Source organism: Mauremys mutica, chromosome 5, assembly GCF_020497125.1.
Source record: "Mauremys mutica isolate MM-2020 ecotype Southern chromosome 5, ASM2049712v1, whole genome shotgun sequence".
NCBI lineage: Eukaryota > Metazoa > Chordata > Testudines > Geoemydidae > Mauremys > Mauremys mutica.
In genome coordinates, this window is record NC_059076.1 from 62,812,891 (window position 1) to 62,831,849 (window position 18,959).

The 18,959-nt window shown below is 36.1% G+C and overlaps 1 protein-coding gene and 1 long non-coding RNA gene across 6 annotated transcripts in view; one reads left to right on the forward strand and one right to left on the reverse strand.

Annotated features, from left to right (window-relative positions):
* Positions 1–11,859, forward strand: part of LOC123371264 — a 35,517-nt gene extending 23,658 nt beyond the window's left edge. The window contains exon 3 of the long non-coding RNA XR_006579737.1: positions 11,732–11,859. This is a non-coding gene — a long non-coding RNA (uncharacterized LOC123371264). The remainder of the gene's footprint in view (positions 1–11,731) is intronic.
* FBXW7 (F-box and WD repeat domain containing 7) overlaps positions 1–18,959 on the reverse strand; it is a 278,082-nt gene that overhangs the window by 26,474 nt on the left and 232,649 nt on the right. For all 5 annotated transcript variants that reach the window (XM_045018642.1, XM_045018646.1, XM_045018644.1 and 2 more), the window contains 2 exons: positions 15,704–15,845; positions 1,884–2,018 (listed from right to left, as the gene is read on the reverse strand). In XM_045018642.1, coding sequence (XP_044874577.1) covers positions 1,884–2,018; positions 15,704–15,845 — 277 coding nt within the window. The remainder of the gene's footprint in view (positions 1–1,883; positions 2,019–15,703; positions 15,846–18,959) is intronic.

The following is an 18,959-nucleotide window of genomic DNA, read 5'->3' on the forward strand; positions in this document are numbered from 1 at the left end:
CTGTAGGAGTGATAAAGCATCTTCCCTCCTTTCAAAATGTAAGATTCCTACAACTCCACCCAACCCTTCTTGTGCTTCTGAACTATAGAAGGCTTTGGGCAGCTTCTCTAGGAATAACACAACATGGTATGTTTCTTTCCCCATAGTATTCCTCACAAACAAGTGAAGGATTCCAAAGAAACTGGGTGTAGAAAACACGTGTGTCAATATTAGTTACATGCACTGTGCATGTTTAGTTAATATTCATAGCATATATTACTTCCATCCCCTAACAAAAGTGATCCAATTAACCCCAAAGGATGGCTATGACACTTTCCACAGTTACAAAGATACTACACTAGCACATGAAAGGAAAACAGGGGCCACGACTATCTAAGTATTAAAAATATATAGCTTACGCTGAAAGGAATGCCAGAGAATGGAACACAAGAACAGTCTTAATACACATGAAGAACATAAGGAACATATTCTAACACCAGCATAACAGTACTAAGAATGCTTTAAAAGGTGTAGGAAAAGAAAAATCCATGTTTCTACCAAGAAAATCTCTTAGCTAATAAAGTAATTAAAACCAGAAGCAAAATTTTAATAGGGAACAAACTAGCAGGTACTGGGTAGTTGTACTGGTGGACACCCACGTGAAAAACAGTCAAGTATACCATAAAAACCAGTCAGCAGTAAAGCCACTAATTTTCACTAACCCTCTAAGAACTAAGGCATTTGTTTTAAGGCCTGGATATCTAAGGCTTGGTCAACACTTAAAGATATATCAGCATAGCTATGTCGGTCAGGAGTGTGAAAAAGACAAAAAACCTCCATTGTAGATTCAGCTATGCCAGTGGAAGACTGCTTCTGTCAACGTAGCTAACGACATTCAGGAAGGCGGTGTTCATAAACCAACAGAAAAACTCCTTGTCAGTGTACACTCTGCCTGTGCTATGGGGCTATGCTCCCATAGCCTCCATAGCATAGACATAGCCTAATGGACCACCTCTCTCATACTACTCTATACCAACTGTGGACTACTTGGACTACTTCAGAAGTACTCTCACCAAATTCCTTAGGTTGTATGTTCTCAATGGAGGATCCTTGAATCTAGTACTTGCTTCCCTATTGACCTGACAGAGTCTGAGTTGCTGACCTGCAGGGTATATTGAAAGATATTTGTTTACCCATGGGATTGACTGGGGGTTAGAATAAGGGGATTGGAGTTTTCGGGTCCTTGTTGCTGGGGAATTTGTCAAGTTCTCTTTTAATTATACAAGTAACATTAACAGATTTAATGCAGATTTAATAATGCATACACCTGGAGAATGATAGGTGCATGTTACAAATCAAGGATAAATTTGTATATTTTGAGTGTTTTGTTGTCTCTTCAAAATGTGGAGGGGATGATGATCAAAACGTACACGCTGATGATACAGAATATATGCAAGACTAAAACTGGCAAATCAGTCAGAGACAAGACACTAAATAACCAGAAGGAAAACGTGGTTAAAGAAAACCTAGCTAAGCTGAAAGAACTCAAATGACTTATAGTACAACATGGAACTTATCTCAGTAGTTGAAAGAAAGTCACTTGGACAGATTTTTTAAAAGATTTTAAGGTGCTTGAAGATGGAAATAGGCACTTCTGAAAATCCCAAATGGTGCCTAAATATCTTCAAAAATCTGGCCTTTATCTCAAAATCATACATTAATCTGAGAATTACATTATTAAGACATGGCAGTTTGTCAACTTGTAGTCCTCTTTAACACCAATTAACAGTGTTAAATTGACAATACTGAATACCATAATTAGCATGGAAATGTTTAAAGGTGATAGATGATGCATTACATGGTCAAACAGCACCCAGAGCCCAGCATTAACTGATAATCCTCACCTCTTTTGGGAGCAAGGAAATAAAGTCTCGTTGAAACTGGGGCTCTATCACTTGCATCATATGTTTCACTTGTGTTGGTTCACAACTATCAATGAGTTCATCTAAAGCAAGTAACTTCTCTGGTCCACTCCAGCTCTATAAGAGAGAAAGATATGTTCAGTGTTTGTACTATTTTAGTATACAATACTTATAAGCTACTTTGCAAAAAAGTGAGTATGCAGGATACCCAGCGATAGTGTGTTTAGGCTTCCTATGGATAAATATCTTACCCACACAAAATAATTTGTTAGGGTTTTTGTAATAATCATTTAAAATTAAGCAAAATAAAATGGATGGAAAATGTTTAGAACCCAAACTCAAGTGCCAATAGAGAAGTGTATCTATTGTGTTGATGAGTATGATCTATAACATTAAAATCCAACATGAATAGCTAAAAAAATTGTACATTGTTTTAAAACCAATTTAGAATGTGTTGAGAGTGAAGTGATTAATGCAAGAGTACTCACTCCAATGGGTATTCAAATGAAATGTCCAATTTCAGCCATCAAAATTTCACTGTTTCATTAGAAACTTTAAATAGGGTGTGGGGAGAGAATCAAACCAAAAAACACCAAGTGGCAACTTTCTCTAAAATACATCGTTTTGCTTATTGCCCAAAGGTATTACTACTATATGTTCATCTGCCACAATGTTATATTTCAGAATCCTGGCTGTAAACCAATATTTGATTTTGTAAACACCAATTTACTAAGTAAACAGGGAATTTCGACTAGTAATTTTCTTACTTCACATTCATACTAATGGCAGCATAAAATTTGATGACTTTAAATAGGCACTCATCTGAGAGTACAGCAGATTAGCAGCATCTGCAGAAAAATTAATAACGGAATATATGGCATATCTGATAAGCATGTCTTTCTCAAACTCATCTGTGCTCAACAGATTTTGATTTGTTATGCAAAAACAATTTCAAGAGAAAAAACAATAGAAAGAACTGATTTAGCAAACAAATTAGAGCATGAACAAAGTGTAAGAGGACAGAAAATGAAACAGCAACAGTGTTTTCTAAGTAGATTCATATTCATATTTTTGAACATATGGGTTCTAGAATGGCATATACAAGTAAATTAACACATTACATTACAGTTGAAAGGGCTGACTGAAATATGAGAAAGAAAGATAGTTTAGAATTAAGATTCATATACCACTTAACCTGTGCCTCAAGACCTAGATTTGCCATATTGTGCATTATCATTCTTTGGATTTGAAATTAGGGTATATTATTACTGATCATATACTACAATGCCTAGACGTAGTGAGGCAAGTTAGGAATAGAGTAGAAGTCAGAAAGATGAACTGTGAGCAGAACAGTAATTTACTCTTCTTTATGATGTAAAAAGTTATCTTTGTAGTTTTAAGAATTTTTTTTAATTAACTCATTAGAAATATTAGGAAAATTAGCTCCTGACTTCACACTTTTTGTTGGAAGACATTGGCAAGATTTGAGGACTGGGATGCGACGTTAGAGGAGACTGAAACCTGAACCATAGCATTCCCTGCTGTCAACTGACGAGATGATATAGGCTGGTAGAAGTAGGTCTGGGATTTAAAAATTTAAAAATATATATATTTTTTAAAAAACTTGATCTCAGTGGAGGTTTCAAAGATGCTCCTATCAACATCTTTTAGAGCTTTACAATAGGACTCTTTCAGTGGGAACTATCTCAATTGAAAACTATCAATCATACAAACAATAAACCATAGATATCAAAACTATCAATCAAACCATAAACCATACTTCTGAAAATCCTTTTAAGTAAAGTAGTTAGTGTACATACACAGCAGCTGCTTATCTCATCAGCTGTTTTAAAAACTGTTTTGTTTTTTATTCCAAGATACTTGTTGACACTATCTAGAAATGTTTGCAACATTTAATCTGATCAAACTACTTTTGAATTATAGGAAAATAAAAGGGAAAATACACTGAAGCCACAGTATCTGTATTAGTCTCTCATAACTTTCAAAATCATTATAATCCAATTCTGTTAGTAATTAATATAGTAAAAATAATTCAAAGAACTTGAATATCAACATTTTGTGCTGTGGCAGATGTTTGCTGTAGTTGTAAATCGATAAAAATTGTTAATGGTCCCTAAATTCTGATGACAATATTGCAACTCAGTGTAAGTAATCCTTACTCTTATCTTTACTGACAAAATACCATGTAGAACTAAACTGAGAGGCACACACTGCCTCCCACCCCCTCCCCCTTCACAGGGGAAAACAAACTTTAAGACAGTGAAATCTATTCCTTCAGCTTTATAGGTTGGCTAGAGGCAACAACCTTAAGACCCTTCCAAGCAATCAACTGCTAAAAGAGGTTTACTCTAGGGAGCTCTCCCAATTGGTCTTTCATGTTTTTAAAAATAAACTGGTAATAGTAAGAGATCTCTGAGGAAAAATATTTGCTGTGGAAAATTTTGTTGAGTGAGTAGTCTTGCCAGATAAATACATTGATGGGGGAATGACATTATTTTCATTAGATTAGCATTTCTGTGATCTATAGATTGACCTGTTAGCAAAAAATGGCACACAGCACATTCACCAGAGACAGAGAGGGGAAGGAGTAAGTGTGCATTTTGTATAAACAATAACAGTGAACATGTTTGTAAACTAAAAAGTAAATAGGTGCCAAGCAATGATGCAAACTTTCAAACATTTTTGTTACTAAGCAACTCAAACATTTTAGATTCCTAAAAATGTTCCAGGCAAAAAAGCTCCATTAACCTTCCTCCACATTCATGGGAATTTTGTACGCTGCAAGCATATATGTTGTGATACCTCATGAATCAGTCGCCCTCCAATTATACAGTTTTAGGACACTGTTACCTAGACACAGAAACACAATTCAGCTAAATTAAAAAAATGTAATTTAGCATGAAAAATATTTTTTCTGTATCAAAACAGTATGCGGGGCACAAATTTAGCCCAAACATATTGCACGATCCTCTGTTTTTAGTAGCTCTATGTACGCATTTGCTTCTAGTGTGAGTATCTTGTACTGTAATAGTTAGCATATGCTAACTGGATAATGGATTGCAGTGACAGCGGTTGGTGCATACAGTTACCCTATGGTAGAAGGTACTCCAGGGAGGTTGGTCCCTTCAAATCTGGGCTTGTTAGGTATCCTCAACACAGTGGACTAATGGTGGCTCTCTGTCTACCACTCTTGAGGGGATTGTCTGTCTAGATATTGTGCTCCAAACACTGCAGACTAACGAGACTCTTGAGGGCATTTTCTGTGTTGTGCAATTCAAGAAGGTGAACAATCAGGCATGATATTCTGCTTCTGATTATTAGAAAAATTATTTGCAACTCTGAAAGTAAGTTGTTTTGTGATGACAACTTATTAGATGACAGTGATGTTGTGCCAGTTCATGTCAAGAGTAGCTCTAAAAAGGAAGACTACATTTCCATTGACTGTTCATCAGGGTCATTTTCAGATGATGAGGAGCTTATGTTCAGCCCCGGTATAAGACTGGAAGAAACACAGTTGGGGATAACTTCACCAGTATTAAGCTTACTGAAGATCTACTTAATGAAAATTTGCCTATGTTGGAACAATGCAGTGAAACAAGCCAGATGTACCGAGTGAGATGCATCCACATTGGAGCAGAGAAAAACTGCCATCAGTGTTCAGGTTTGCTGGGCCACTTACCCTGGCTTCCTATGTTCCAAAGAAGGGCAAGTTGGTAATAATACTATCGATGATGCATCTTGACAAGGTTCTAGGAGGAGACAAAAAGAAACCCCACATAATTCTCCATTATGACACTAAAAGTGCTGTCAACAACATGGACCATCTTGCAAGAATGTACTCCTGTGGGTGCAAGATAAAAAGGTGGCCAATGTTTCTTTTCTTCAACATGCGTGATGTTGCTGGCATCCCGGTTTCCTTATTTGAGTCAGCAGTGATCCTGTTTGGCACCACACTCAACGAAAACAAGGCACTTATTCCTTGTCAATCTAGGAGAATGACTCAAAGATGCACATATAAAGAGAAGAATCCTTGATATCCATCATCTCACCATGCCCATCAAAGCAGCACTCTCATCCCTTGGCTACTATAAAAAACCAGATACCATGGGATCACCCTGCAGACTTGGCAGTGGATGCTGCCACATTTGCTTAAGGTCATTTGACCACAAGAGCTGCAAGCAATGTGGAGAATGCAGGGAATTTGTATGCGCTGACCACGCCACATCAATGCTGGTGTGTGAAAACTGCATGCAGGCTCACACTGAATGAAACTCCAGCTAGTTCTTTCAGTTTGCTAGTTAAATAAAGGTTTTTCTCCCTAAAACATTAAATAAATTGTTCTTGATTTCTGAACCCATTTGGGCTATAAAGATGTCAGCCTCACTCCCTCCTTTTTTCCTCCCACTCCTGTTTTTGTGCCTTACTATCAAGAAGCATTTATATAATATTTAACACTGTAATAGTAAAGACCACTACATGGACTAAAAACACATATTGTGGACTAGCTGGGTGGAGGCAATTAGATCTCTTACCTACTTTGAGCATTTTCATACTTTGACCTGCTCTAGGTTTAATCTAGATTATTACTTTTTGGTGTGCTGTTGAATTCTTTTAGTGGTTGAAAGATGTGTCTTACAGAGATACCTGAAGATGGAGAGAAGGGGCTCTTCCTGATCTCCTTTTGGGAGGGTGAACCAGTGTGTTGGTTTTGCTGTTGAAAACACTGCCTTCAGCTCCCTCAAACACGTATTTGGATTGGATAAACGTAGTGTGCAAGGCAAAACATAACTATGTTGACTGAAGCTGTCATGGGATAAGAGGGAAGGTCCTCTCATGGATTGGTAACTGGTTAAAAGATAGGAAACAAAGGGTAGGAATAAATGGTCAGTTTTCAGATTAAAGAGAGGTAAATAGTGGTGTCCCCCAGAGTCTGTACTGGGACCAGTCCTATTCAACATCTTCATAAATGAAATGGAAAAAGGGGTAAACAGGGAGGTGGCAAAATTTGCAGATGATACAAAACTCCTCAATATAGTTAAGTCTCAGGCAGACTGCAAAGAGCTACAAAAAGATCTTTCAAAACTAGGTGACTGAGCAACGAAATGGCAGATGAAATTCAATGTTGATAAATGCAAAGTAGTGCACGTTGGAAAACATAATCCCAACTATACATATAAAATGATGGGGTCTAAATTAGCTGTTACCACTCAAGAAAGATCTTGGAGTCATTGTGGATAGTTCTCTGAAAACATTCACTCAGTGTGCAGTGCCAGGCAAAAAGCAAATAGAATGTTAGAAATCATTAACAAAGGGATAGATAAGACAGGAACTACCATAGTGCCTCTATATACATCTATGCTATACCCACATCTTGAATACTGTGTGCAGATGCGGTTGCCCCCGCTCAAAAAAGATATATTGGAATTAGAAAAGGTTCAGAAAAGGGCAACAAAAATTATTAGGGGCACGGAACAGCTTTCATATGAGGAGAGATTAATAAGACCGGGACTTTCAGTTGGAAAAGAGACGACTAAGGGGGAGATGACAGAGGTCTAAAATCATGACTGGTGTGGAGAAAATAAATAAGGAAGTGTTATTTACTCCATCTCATAACACAAGAACTAGGGGTCACCAAATGAAATTAATAGGCAGCAGGTTTAAAACAAAAGGAAGTATTTCTTTACACAACACAGGCAACCGGTGGAACTCCTTGCCAGAGAATCTTGTGAAGGCCAAGACTATACCAGGGTTCAAAAAAGGACTAGATAAATTCATGGAGGATAGGTCCATCAATGGCTATTAGCCAGGATGGTAGGGATGGTGTCCCTAGCTTCTGTTTGCCAGAAGCTGGGAATGGGCGACAGGGGACGGATTACTTGATGATTACCTGTTCTGTTCATTCCTGCTGGAGCACCTGTCATTGGCCACGGTCAGAAAAGAGGATACTGGCCTAAATGACCCTTTGGTCTGACCCAGTATGGCTGTTCTTATGTTCTTAGAGAAGGCAGTCTTTGATATGATGTGGACTTGTCCAAGTGAGGGCTTTCTACTCAAATACCAGAACCTTGAATTGGATCTGAAAGTGCGTGGGAAGACAGTATAGGTTGTAGAACACTGGCATGATATATAGTCTAGTGCTTGTTCTGCTTAGGAGATGGACCACGGTGTTGTACCTGTTACAGTTTCTTCATGAACATCTTGTCTAGGTGGAGGTAAAGAGAACTGCAGAATACCAGAGAGGAAGTGACGAATGTGTGAATTACTGTGGCTAGGTCTTTATCTGAAAGAAATAGTCTTTTTGCCAGAAGTGGCAGAAGCTGGACACTATCATAGCTGCCGAGAGCAAACACTCTCAGTTATAGGCAAAGTGATGGTGCTTACCAGCTCCTCTACTGATTGACATTATTATGCATAGAAAAAGATTTTCCAATCCCAGTGTGCCAGATTCCCACCTCTCTTCATTTAAACGAGGAGGTTTCACAAACTTTTCCCATGTTAGACAAATGCCCCCTTACCACAATAGTATGTAAGTGGGAAAAGTTTAGGGAGAGAGTAAAGAAGGGATTAATATTTGATGTAATTCTGCCTCCAGATGAACTTGGCAGGAACTGGATTTTTGGTTTCATGAGGAATTTCACTTTCAAAATTTGCAAGACAGAAGTAAAACATTTTTTAGGTTGCCAAAATTATATATGATATAAAATGGAATATCTAAAGATTCTGTTTAAAAAAGGCTGAATGTTGAATGAACTGGATGTTTCAACCTTATTGAAATGTTTCTTTTCAACTTTTCTTTCAAAACAAATTCTTGTTGGAATTTTGCAGAAATCAGTATTTACTGATTGGAAATTTTCCAATGGAACCTTTTCCCCATCAGCTCTACTCTGTCTCCCCAACTGCATTATGTCTTATCTGATTGTGTCCTTTAAATTATAAGCTTCTTGGGGCAGAGACTTTCTTTTAGTTGTCATGTTCAAAGCACTGAGCTCAGATCAAAGAGTAAATTAAAAGACTTCTTAGAACATTTTAGTGTTCTTAAAAGACTCAGACATTAGCCTGGAAATTCAAATGAATGGGAATATACAGTTAATAGAACTCAAATAACTATAACTCTACTTCAGTGCCACCCACATTATCCTCAGAACAGATGTATGAAACCAGGATACGAAGTTGTAAGACCAGGAGACAAATCCTCAAACAATGCACATCTCAATTGAAGCAGTGACTCTAGAAATTGTAAAGTAATCTTATTGAACTATTTCAATCAAGTTTATAGAGACTGTATGCCACTATAGCATTTAAAGCAAAATGTACACTAATTACAGGAAACCATTTGTGTCTTATTTTGAACCATTCAGACGGAAAAGAAAATCTCTATTCGTCAGAAATGATCGATTCAAGACAAGTGTTTGAGACAGATCCCCCTAATTATACAGAATTATGTTGTACTGAAACTGATCATTAATATCTGAGGCCATAAGACTCTTAATGGCTAAACTAAAATTTATGTAGTTGATATACCTGTGCACCAGGTGGATGACAAATCAAATCATACTTATGTAGCAGAAACATACATTCAAAACCAAAGTCATATATTCCAGAGTTTCTTGATTCCACAAGCAGCAACATAAGTAAAGTGGATTTAAGATATTCCCAGCTCCACGCGATGAACTACTTGAAGTCCTTACAATCAGAAGTCCTTCATCAAAATGTCTCCATTTTACACACTAGGCAGACAGGAATACTGGATGGCAGATTGGCAGGAGATGGACAGGCATTAAGGTTGCATGGCATCAAGAACTGTGCATTTCCAATCCTTTGTAAAATTTTCTTTCAAAGAGTAATCTTATTTTGACTTCCAGGCAAGCTTACAAGCTTTTGAGAAAACTGCAGAGTTTTCTTAGGATTTTTTCCCCACAACTAAAACAGTTACAACTGTACCTCTAATTTAACTAAGTTGGTTTTGTTTTGTTTATTTTTGGTCTGGGAATTCAATTTTAAAATTGATTGCGAAGACACTGTCGGTATAACTAGATTTATAGACAAATAGGATAGTGCTACTTAACGGACTTAACAGCCATGCTATACTAATAAGGGAGAAAGCGCTCCCATTTTGATTGCCATACAGAAACAAAATATCAGATTGTAAGAGTGACACTGTCAGTGCATGCTCAGAAACTGCACCATCTTAAGTAATTTTTAACTATACTTTGTGCAAGTTTTTATTTTCCTATAGAGAAATAAAGGTAATAAAGGTAAGTGCCCTTAGAGGAGTCAAGGAGATGTGACTTTAAACCTGAAGGCCAAGAGTTTCAAAAGTTAGGCTCCAAAATAACTGGCTTGATTTTCACAAGTGCTGAACACCTATTGCTCCAACTGAAGTAATCAGTGGGAACTTCTGCATGATCAGCACTTTTGAAAATCACTTATTTAGGAGCCTAAATCATGATTTAGAAATATAACTTTAGGCTCTTTTTGAAATCATGACCTAAAACATTAGTTTAAATGTCTAGTTACATTTTTATTAAGAGCAGGTTTATTTGTTACTGAAACAGTTTTTCTGTAGGCTAATATATGTATCTAACAAGTGTCATTCATAACAATCTGCAACCATAAAGGGGCCTCATTTTGCAGTCCTGACCGGCAAAATTCCCATTGACTAACAGCCTCTTCCTTTCCCATCTCTTCCTATGCACTCAGAAAATATTCAGCCTCTCACTTCACATACTCTGTTTTTCCAGGGATTATACATTCTAATTCTATAGTATGAGACAATATATTCATGTACTGTTTAAGAAAAGTTTTGTACATGAATTCTAATAGTTCATGGATTAGGGACCCAATCTTATGGGGATCCAGGGGCTTCTGTATAGATTATTTAGGTTAATCTTTCTATCTACCCAGTGGGACTCAGTGCTCCGTCTAGAAGATATCATCAGAGATGTTTAGTTTTGCAGTTCTCAAACTGAGGATTTGTCTCTCCAGAGGTAACATGCTTGTTAACAGCAAAATTGTTAACAAACAAACAAACAAATAAAGATTTATATACACAGAGCCAATCCTTTACCTTTCTGTAAAAGTGCAAAGTTTCAAAAAGTTCAATGACTAGAAGATTGTTGGGGGTGGAATAGATCTGGACAAGGAGAAGAAGTCTGGAGATAAATGTGAGAAGGGAGGGACAGGCAGTAGAAACAAAGTTAAACTGTTTGAGCAGCATATTTCAGAAGTCTTGAGGTCTTTCTGAGTGTAGCCTTCATTGATTTGAGATCTACCATACCATTCTCTCACTAGAAGGGAAAACCTATCATGACAGCAGGCCGTAAAAGAGACCCAGTTTGGAAATATTTTAATGAAGTTCCTCTACCTGTGGGTAAGACAGGCATGCGTGCAAAATGTAAACAGTGCAACAAAGAAATGCAAGGCCTGGTTGCCTAAATGAAACATCATCATGAGAAGTGTTCCTTCTCAGAAGGAAGCTGTGTTGAAGATGATGAAAGGAACATGTCTGAATATGCAGAATCTTCAGGATAGTAAACTTTTTTATTTCATACTTCTTTCTTAAGGGCTGCCTGTCTTCCTTCTGGACTATTCTTGAATTCTCATGTTTGAGCAAAAAATATAGTTGTTACTCTATGGTACTATCATTTTAGATGCAGTTGTGATAAAAAATAAATAACTGAAATAGGCAGATATTCCTTTTACAATTTCACCTTTAAAGTAGTACTTATTGTCAGGGAATGCAATGAGTAATACTAAATGAGCAGTCTGGTAACAATAATTAAATAACTGCATTGACTTGTTTTGTTTAGGAGAACCCATCCTCAACACACAGGATTCTGAAGACTATCCACCTTCAAGATCACTATCATTTTCTATAGTTTCAGAGTTATCTGACAATGATAGTGTTTCAATCACATCATGTATGTCATATAGCCACAGCATATCACCTGTAGCAAAAAGAAAAAAAAATCTCCATCATCCAGAAACAACCATAGGTAAGTTTGCGATAAGAACCAGCAGATTACAAAAAGAAGTAATTGCTGAAAAAATTGCCCGGTTTGTTTATGCAACAAACTCTCCTGTCTGTATGATTGAGAACCCACACTTCATTAACATGGGTCAGTCATTAATACCAGGATACAGTCCACACAACAGAGCAGATGTCGCAGGCAAATTGCTGGATAAAGTGTATGAAAGAGAAATTGAGCAGTGTGAAAAAGGTTTAGAGGGTAAAATTGTTAACCTGAGTCTTGATGGGTGGAGCAATGTCCTGTTGTATGTGCTTGTGTGACAACAGAAGAAGGGAATGTCTTCCTTACAGAAAACAATGGATATATCAAGAAATGCACACACAGCAGAATATTCACAAGAAGTAGCAGTAAAACCTATAAAACTGTGAAAAAAAATTAAAATGTCTAGTACGCAGCTTAGTCACAGACAATGCTGCAAATGTATCCAAGATGAGAAGAAATTATTTAGAAGAGTAAAGAGTCCCAAGCTAATAACATACAGTTGCAGTGCTCATTTGATGCACCTTCTAGCCAAAGACTTCAGTGTTCCAGAAATAAAGGCTAATGTTTAAATTGCAAAATACTTCCGTAACAACTGCTTTGCAGCAGCTGCTCTGAAAAAAGTAGGAGGAACCAAGTTAACTCTCTCACAAGACGTGCAATGGAACTCAGTAGTGGATTGTTCTGAGCACTATATTAAGAACTAGCCTAATCTGATGACGAATTGTGAACAAAATCGTGAAAAAATAGATGACACTGTTATAGCCAAAGTTCTCAACATTGGGCTTAAGAGAAATGTTGAACACATACTGAGTACTCAAAACCTATTTCTGTAGCCTTGAACAAAATGCAGGGAAATAGCTGTTTTATTGCTGACGCTGTTGAAATTTGAAAGGAACTGTGTGAGATCTTAAAAAGAGACATATGCAATGACAGAGTTAAAAATACAAGTATTAAAAAAAACAAAACGAATGGGACAAGCACTCTCTCCAGCTCATTTTCTTGACAATATTCTCAATACTCAGTACCAGGGTCAAACCTTAACTGCTGAAGAAGAGGAGGAGTTGGCCATGATACGGATATCCAGCAATCATCCTTCCATAATGCCAACTATAATAAACTCCAGAGCTAAGGGTGAACCATTCAAGAAATATATGTTTGCTGATGATGTTTTAAAGAAAGTCACACCAGTGAACTGGTGGAAATCACTTAAGCACTAGGATTCAGAGACTGTTGAAGTGATAATCTCACTTTTAACAGCAGTAGCTTCTTCTGCCAGGGTAGAAAGAATATTTTCTTCCTTTGGACTAATTCATTCCAAACTGAGAAATCATTTGGGACCTGAAAAAGCAGGAAAGCTTGCTTTTCTTTTCCAGATTATGAACAAACTGGAAAATGAAGGTGAAGACGACTGAGCTAACTGCAGAAGTCAATATTTTAAGTTTCTTATGTTGAACTGGATGACACAGTCTATTTAATTTTTTTTAAATATTTCATTTAACTATTTTAGTTAAAAACAATTTTAACAAAAGCAAACCTGATTTTAAGAAACTTAAATGTTTAACTAAATTCAAAAATTAATATGCTTTTTTTGCTAAAATATTATGTTTGCTGTTGAAGAAAAAATTCAGAATACATAAAGTGGTTATTTTAGTTAAATAAAACAATTTAAATTTCTGTCTGGTGATGTTCTCCTCCTAATACAGCATGGCAAGAAAATCCTCCAAATATTAATGATTAACCTGTTGAATTGGAGATAGTTCACCTCCCAATGACTTCATGAATATCTGCTTCAATTACCTTTGGTAAATGAAATAACCAAACAATCATTCATTTTCTGATATAGCTATAAAACTAATCTGAAAAGTTTTCAAAATAAATAACTTAAAAAATGTATAGTGCATACCTTCTAAAAAAATGAAACCTACATCTATATCTGAGTTGTGAAGAATATGTATTAAGGTTATAACAACCAACAAGAATGCACTTTTATGTAGAAATCCATGATTAAATTGAGTCTTCCTGACTAGTGATTTAAATCATGATTTAAATCAAATCCCCCCTGCTGTTTTTTGTATGTAGTTATAGACTATGTGAAAAAGTAAACCAAGTACTTAAAATTACCAATAAAATACCTCTGTTGTGAAACAAACTAAGTTTTGATAACAGAAAGGCTTTCAACTGATTAATATTCAGGAGCTGTGTTGAAGTATCTGCTGTGTCTAGAAAGAAGCACATGTACCATTAAAATCTTATTCTTGTGGATAAAAAACATCTTTCTAGGAAAAAACATCACAAAAACATACCTTTAACAACTAAATTTGAATACTTATTGCTGCAAATCATTTAGTCTTCTCCACTTCACTTCAAAGTATGAGTTTTGTATGAATAGATTACATATTTATAATTTATGAAGGGAGAGGTTTTGACTTTTTTTAAGGGCAAGAATTTGCATCTGAGATTAGTTACATAATGAAATTATCATCAAATAATGCACATTGAGCAAGTTATAAAAAATGGTTTCCGCCTAAAACTGTGTATCAGTAAGTTTACATTGAACCTGTAAAAGTGATTGCTGATAATAACCGAAGCAATTTTTATATTTTCATTGGTCCAGCTCTTCTTTTTAAACTGTTACAGAAGTAATTTCAGAAACAAAAAACATATTGCTTTATTGTTAATCAGTAGGTCGTTTTTTCATATTTTTAAACACACACATAGACATCTATGTAGGAGATATTCTACTTCCGTTGCATTAATTCAGGGTGGCCAACCTGTGGCTCTTCAAAAGTTAATATGCGGCTCCTGGTATAGGCACTGGCTCCGGAGCTGCAGCTACGGGCGCTAACTTTCCAATGTGCCAGGGGGTGCTCATTGCTCAAGACCTGTCCCCACTCCACCCCTTCCCCTGAGCCTGCCATGCTCTCGTTCTTCCCCCTCCCCGCCTCCTGCATGCCACGAAACGGCTGCTGGTGGGCAGGAGGCACTGGGAGTGGGGGGAAGGGGCGCTGATGGGGGGCTGCTGACATGTTACTGTGGCTCTTTGGCAATGTACATTGGTAAATTCTGGCTCCTTCTCAGGCTCAGGTTGGCTGCCCCTGCATTAATTACTATTCGTGCATACCGTTTTATTTTACAGACTCTTTGTCAGTGTTGCTTTTCGTGTAGACATTGTTGACTAGACTATTGGAAGAGAGAAAAAAGTTCTCTTTTTTCTTCTTTTCCACTATACAAATATGCACAAGCCAAGAATGTGATTAAAACACAGAATGGTAAGAATGAACATTGAGTTTCCTTTTCATCAGAAATATATTTTGTCATATAACTAAGTTTTTTAAGTATTATAAACTAGAGTTCCCTCTATTCCACTTAAATTATCAGATTTCTGAAAAATTTAGTATCATAATCACACAGAGACTAACCATGCACTAATGCTTACAAGTCTCAAAATGAACATCTTCTTAAATTGAGGCCACAATGGCAGCAATGGTAACATGCTGGATAGATTTTGCAGAAAATTTCAAAGTGCTTAACAGTAGAGTTTATTTTGGTAGCAAACCCAAGAAAGCAAAATTTTTGTGAATCTGTACAGTAACTAACTGGAATGGAAAACTGTATTTCCTTTAAAGTTGGTGCTCATTTATTTTGTCAAGACTACATGGAATCAATGACAGAGACTTTGGGGGTACATTAAGCTGGCTGTTTTTTCTTAAATCATGAAGGTGAACCATTCCAGATGTTATTTAGTCTCACGCTCTAGTTGCTGGTTACCTGAAACATTTTCAGCCATTCTTGAAGTCCTGTAGGTGGCTGGACAGATGTAATCCGGCGCCGTTGTTGTCCTTGGCCATTGGCTGCTCTCAGGTCCCCAAAAGTAGTAGGTGTAGCTGAACATGGCACAAGCCCAGTAGTGCTATGATACAAATAAGTGAAAGTCACAGAAATTATTGCATTATGAAAAATAAAATGTTTATATACTTAAAATGCTTTAGTACAGCAGTTACAAATCAGAATTAATATAAAATAATGTTTTGATTTTTATGTGAAATTACCCAGGCAACAACAGTTTGAACTTTGTCATTCAAGGAGTCAGTAACCTCACTCTCATCAATACAGCTGTTTCTATCATTCTAGTGTTCATCTTCCTGCCAGGAAAAAAATGGGTAGCATCCACTGAAGGCCAAATGAATACCACTCCATCAACTGGCCAGAAGGGAGTGCTTATGTAAGAGATGCAGTAAAAATATATCCTTTTCTCTCAAGGAAGACCAAGTGTGTCATGTTTCCTGTGTGCCTGGTCTCTGGTGATGTGGAAAGCAGGAGTTCACAGGTCTCAACTGTAATGGTAAAACATGTTGCTGCCTCATTGCCAAACAATGAAATAATCCATTATATAAGTCCCTGATACGTTTTGTTAGCAAGAGGCTATTAATATTGTATAATGATAACAGAATAGTTTAACTTCAGTATATTTTACTGTATTTTAGAAGTTTGCATACTGATGGATTAACACCAATCTCACAATTTTGGAGGGAGGGGGAGCTGGGAGGCAGTAGTTTTGCCCCATCTACACACAATTTTCTCACTCACATATTTAAAAGATCAGACACAGGAATATATGTTTCTGCCTGAGGTGTCTTTTTTTTTCTTCTTTCCTGAACTCCATCCCATGTGAGTGGTCTAAACACCTAGAGAAGTCTACCACAGTAATGTTGTCCAGCTTTCAATTTTCTCTCACCTTATCTTGTAAATGAAGCATTTTACATGATGTATCTCACTGATATAGTCCCTGCTTACGTATCTTGGAACACCTATTTAAAACATAGTTATCTGTACAAACTATTGCAGAAGATGTAGAATTCAAATACACTGGAGATTCCTAAATATTTTGCTTTAATATATTTAATATTTTGCAGTAAATCTAGTCCTTTAGCTGATTTGCTCTTCACAATTTCACTGGATAGAGCATTGCTGTAAACTGATGCAATACAGATTTATTTATAACTAACATTTATTTTAACTCTAATTTTGTTTTATTTTATTGTTTTATTTTTTCCCCAGCATGTATCAAAAATTTGCATGAACTGATGAAGTTTAAAGACTGATAAGAACAGGTTTATTTCTTTACTTGATATTTCAGTAAGTTCTAATGTAAACAAAAGCTAATATAGAGCACTTTGTTTCACAGAACACTATCATCTTTTAAGGACATTCAGCTAATGCAAATAACCCAATGGTTTTTTTTACAGATGCAAACAAACCCCAGGTTCATCAGACCTGTGAGTCTTTCCTTCTAACAACAAGGAAAACACACAGAAACATTGAGATGCAAGAATTAAATCATTTTACCTAAACAATATTAAATATAATATGATCAAACGACTCAAAAGATCAAGTCATAAGATTGTCCTATATTATTTATGAAAAGGGTTTTTTCCTGTATATAAACTCAACCTTCTGAAATCCAATGGAAAGAAGTCTTAGAAAAGTCATACTTTTAAAGTTAATCCATAATACTTTTAAAATCAATTACTTTTCTAATTCTGTTCACCCCTGTGCAGAGGGCCAGCAAAAAGCCAATCCAACACTTCAGTTCAAATATAAGACTCTGTGAATGAAGCTTATGTGGGATTGAACTGGACAGGAGCTGAATTCTACCCTTGGTGTGGGTGAACAAGCAAAGGCTATCTCTGTTTCTGAGAGACACTATTTTCACATCTTCTCAACTATCATCAAATAGGACTGAATATGATCAACTTTTCTAGAAGGTAAGTCTCTACAGAGGCTAGCTTTTCAACGTTGGTGATAAAATGGGTTAGAAAATTAGAAACTTGTTATAAACAACATGAAACATAAATGCTATCTTTAGGCTAGAGGCATTAAAATACATATTTTAAGTAAATAAAATGCTTGGTGGCTATTTATTTTAATATAGGGGATGTTATACCTTTATTTAAATGTTTTTCTCTGCTACATTGGACTTTTTAGTCAGAACTGCAATAATCCACAACAGAAACTAAAAGCAAAATCTTTTTCCTTTGCAATCACATTAAACATGATCTTTGTTCATACTTTATTCTTTTTGTGTTTAGAACTTTCTGAATGTTTGTTTTCATTCTATTAAAATATAGTCATATGTTCTAGGAAGCTGGACAAGTAACAATTCCTCTGAAAACAAGTACATATATTTTGACAAACAGTATACTTTACTGAATTGTCTTTTTTTGTGGACACCAAGGACTGTGTCATGTGAGGAACTGTTACAGAAAGAGGCAGGTTTTTGGCAGAATGAGCTCAGAAAACAGAACAATTGAAAAAATAATATACCAACTAGAGAGATCTGGAAGTCAGAATGGTTGTATTTGCTCACTAACAAGATAAGGTTCTGTTCTTTAATGTTGCCATTTACAAAATCAAAGACCAAACACAGAATATACTTTCCCACATTTTCTGAACTTTTCATTTGTGCAATAACCCTCTTAAAAGAAGAGATGTATAAAACGTAATTTACACTTTTAAGATACATCCACAGTGACATATTCAAGAACTGACTTCCTAAGCCAATTTTAAGTGGAAAGAAGCAGGAAAAGTTTTACAATGATGCAAATTCCAAAATGATGGAATGCAGCAGGACATCAGTGAACAATTATATCTAGTTGTTATGGCAACTACAGTAAGCACTGAGCATACTGTAATGTATGCATATAGAACATTTAAGATCTTATCTTTAGCAAATAAAATATACTTGCTAATTCAGAAATTGCCCTATTTTGCTCCCTTACTCATGTTGATTATTATCTTACTCTGCAAGGATTCTCACTGAAATAAATGGAACGACTTGTGCACTAACATACTAATCAACATGAGTAAGGGAGAAGAACGGGGACTCAATAATACCATAGTGTAGGTAGCAAGCATTTTTCTGTAATTTGCTTAGGATCATATGTTCAGTTCTGTCTACATAATTTTCCACTCAAGTATTTCACTCGCGTTAGTTAATTGATACATTTGATCATATTTTGTAAAA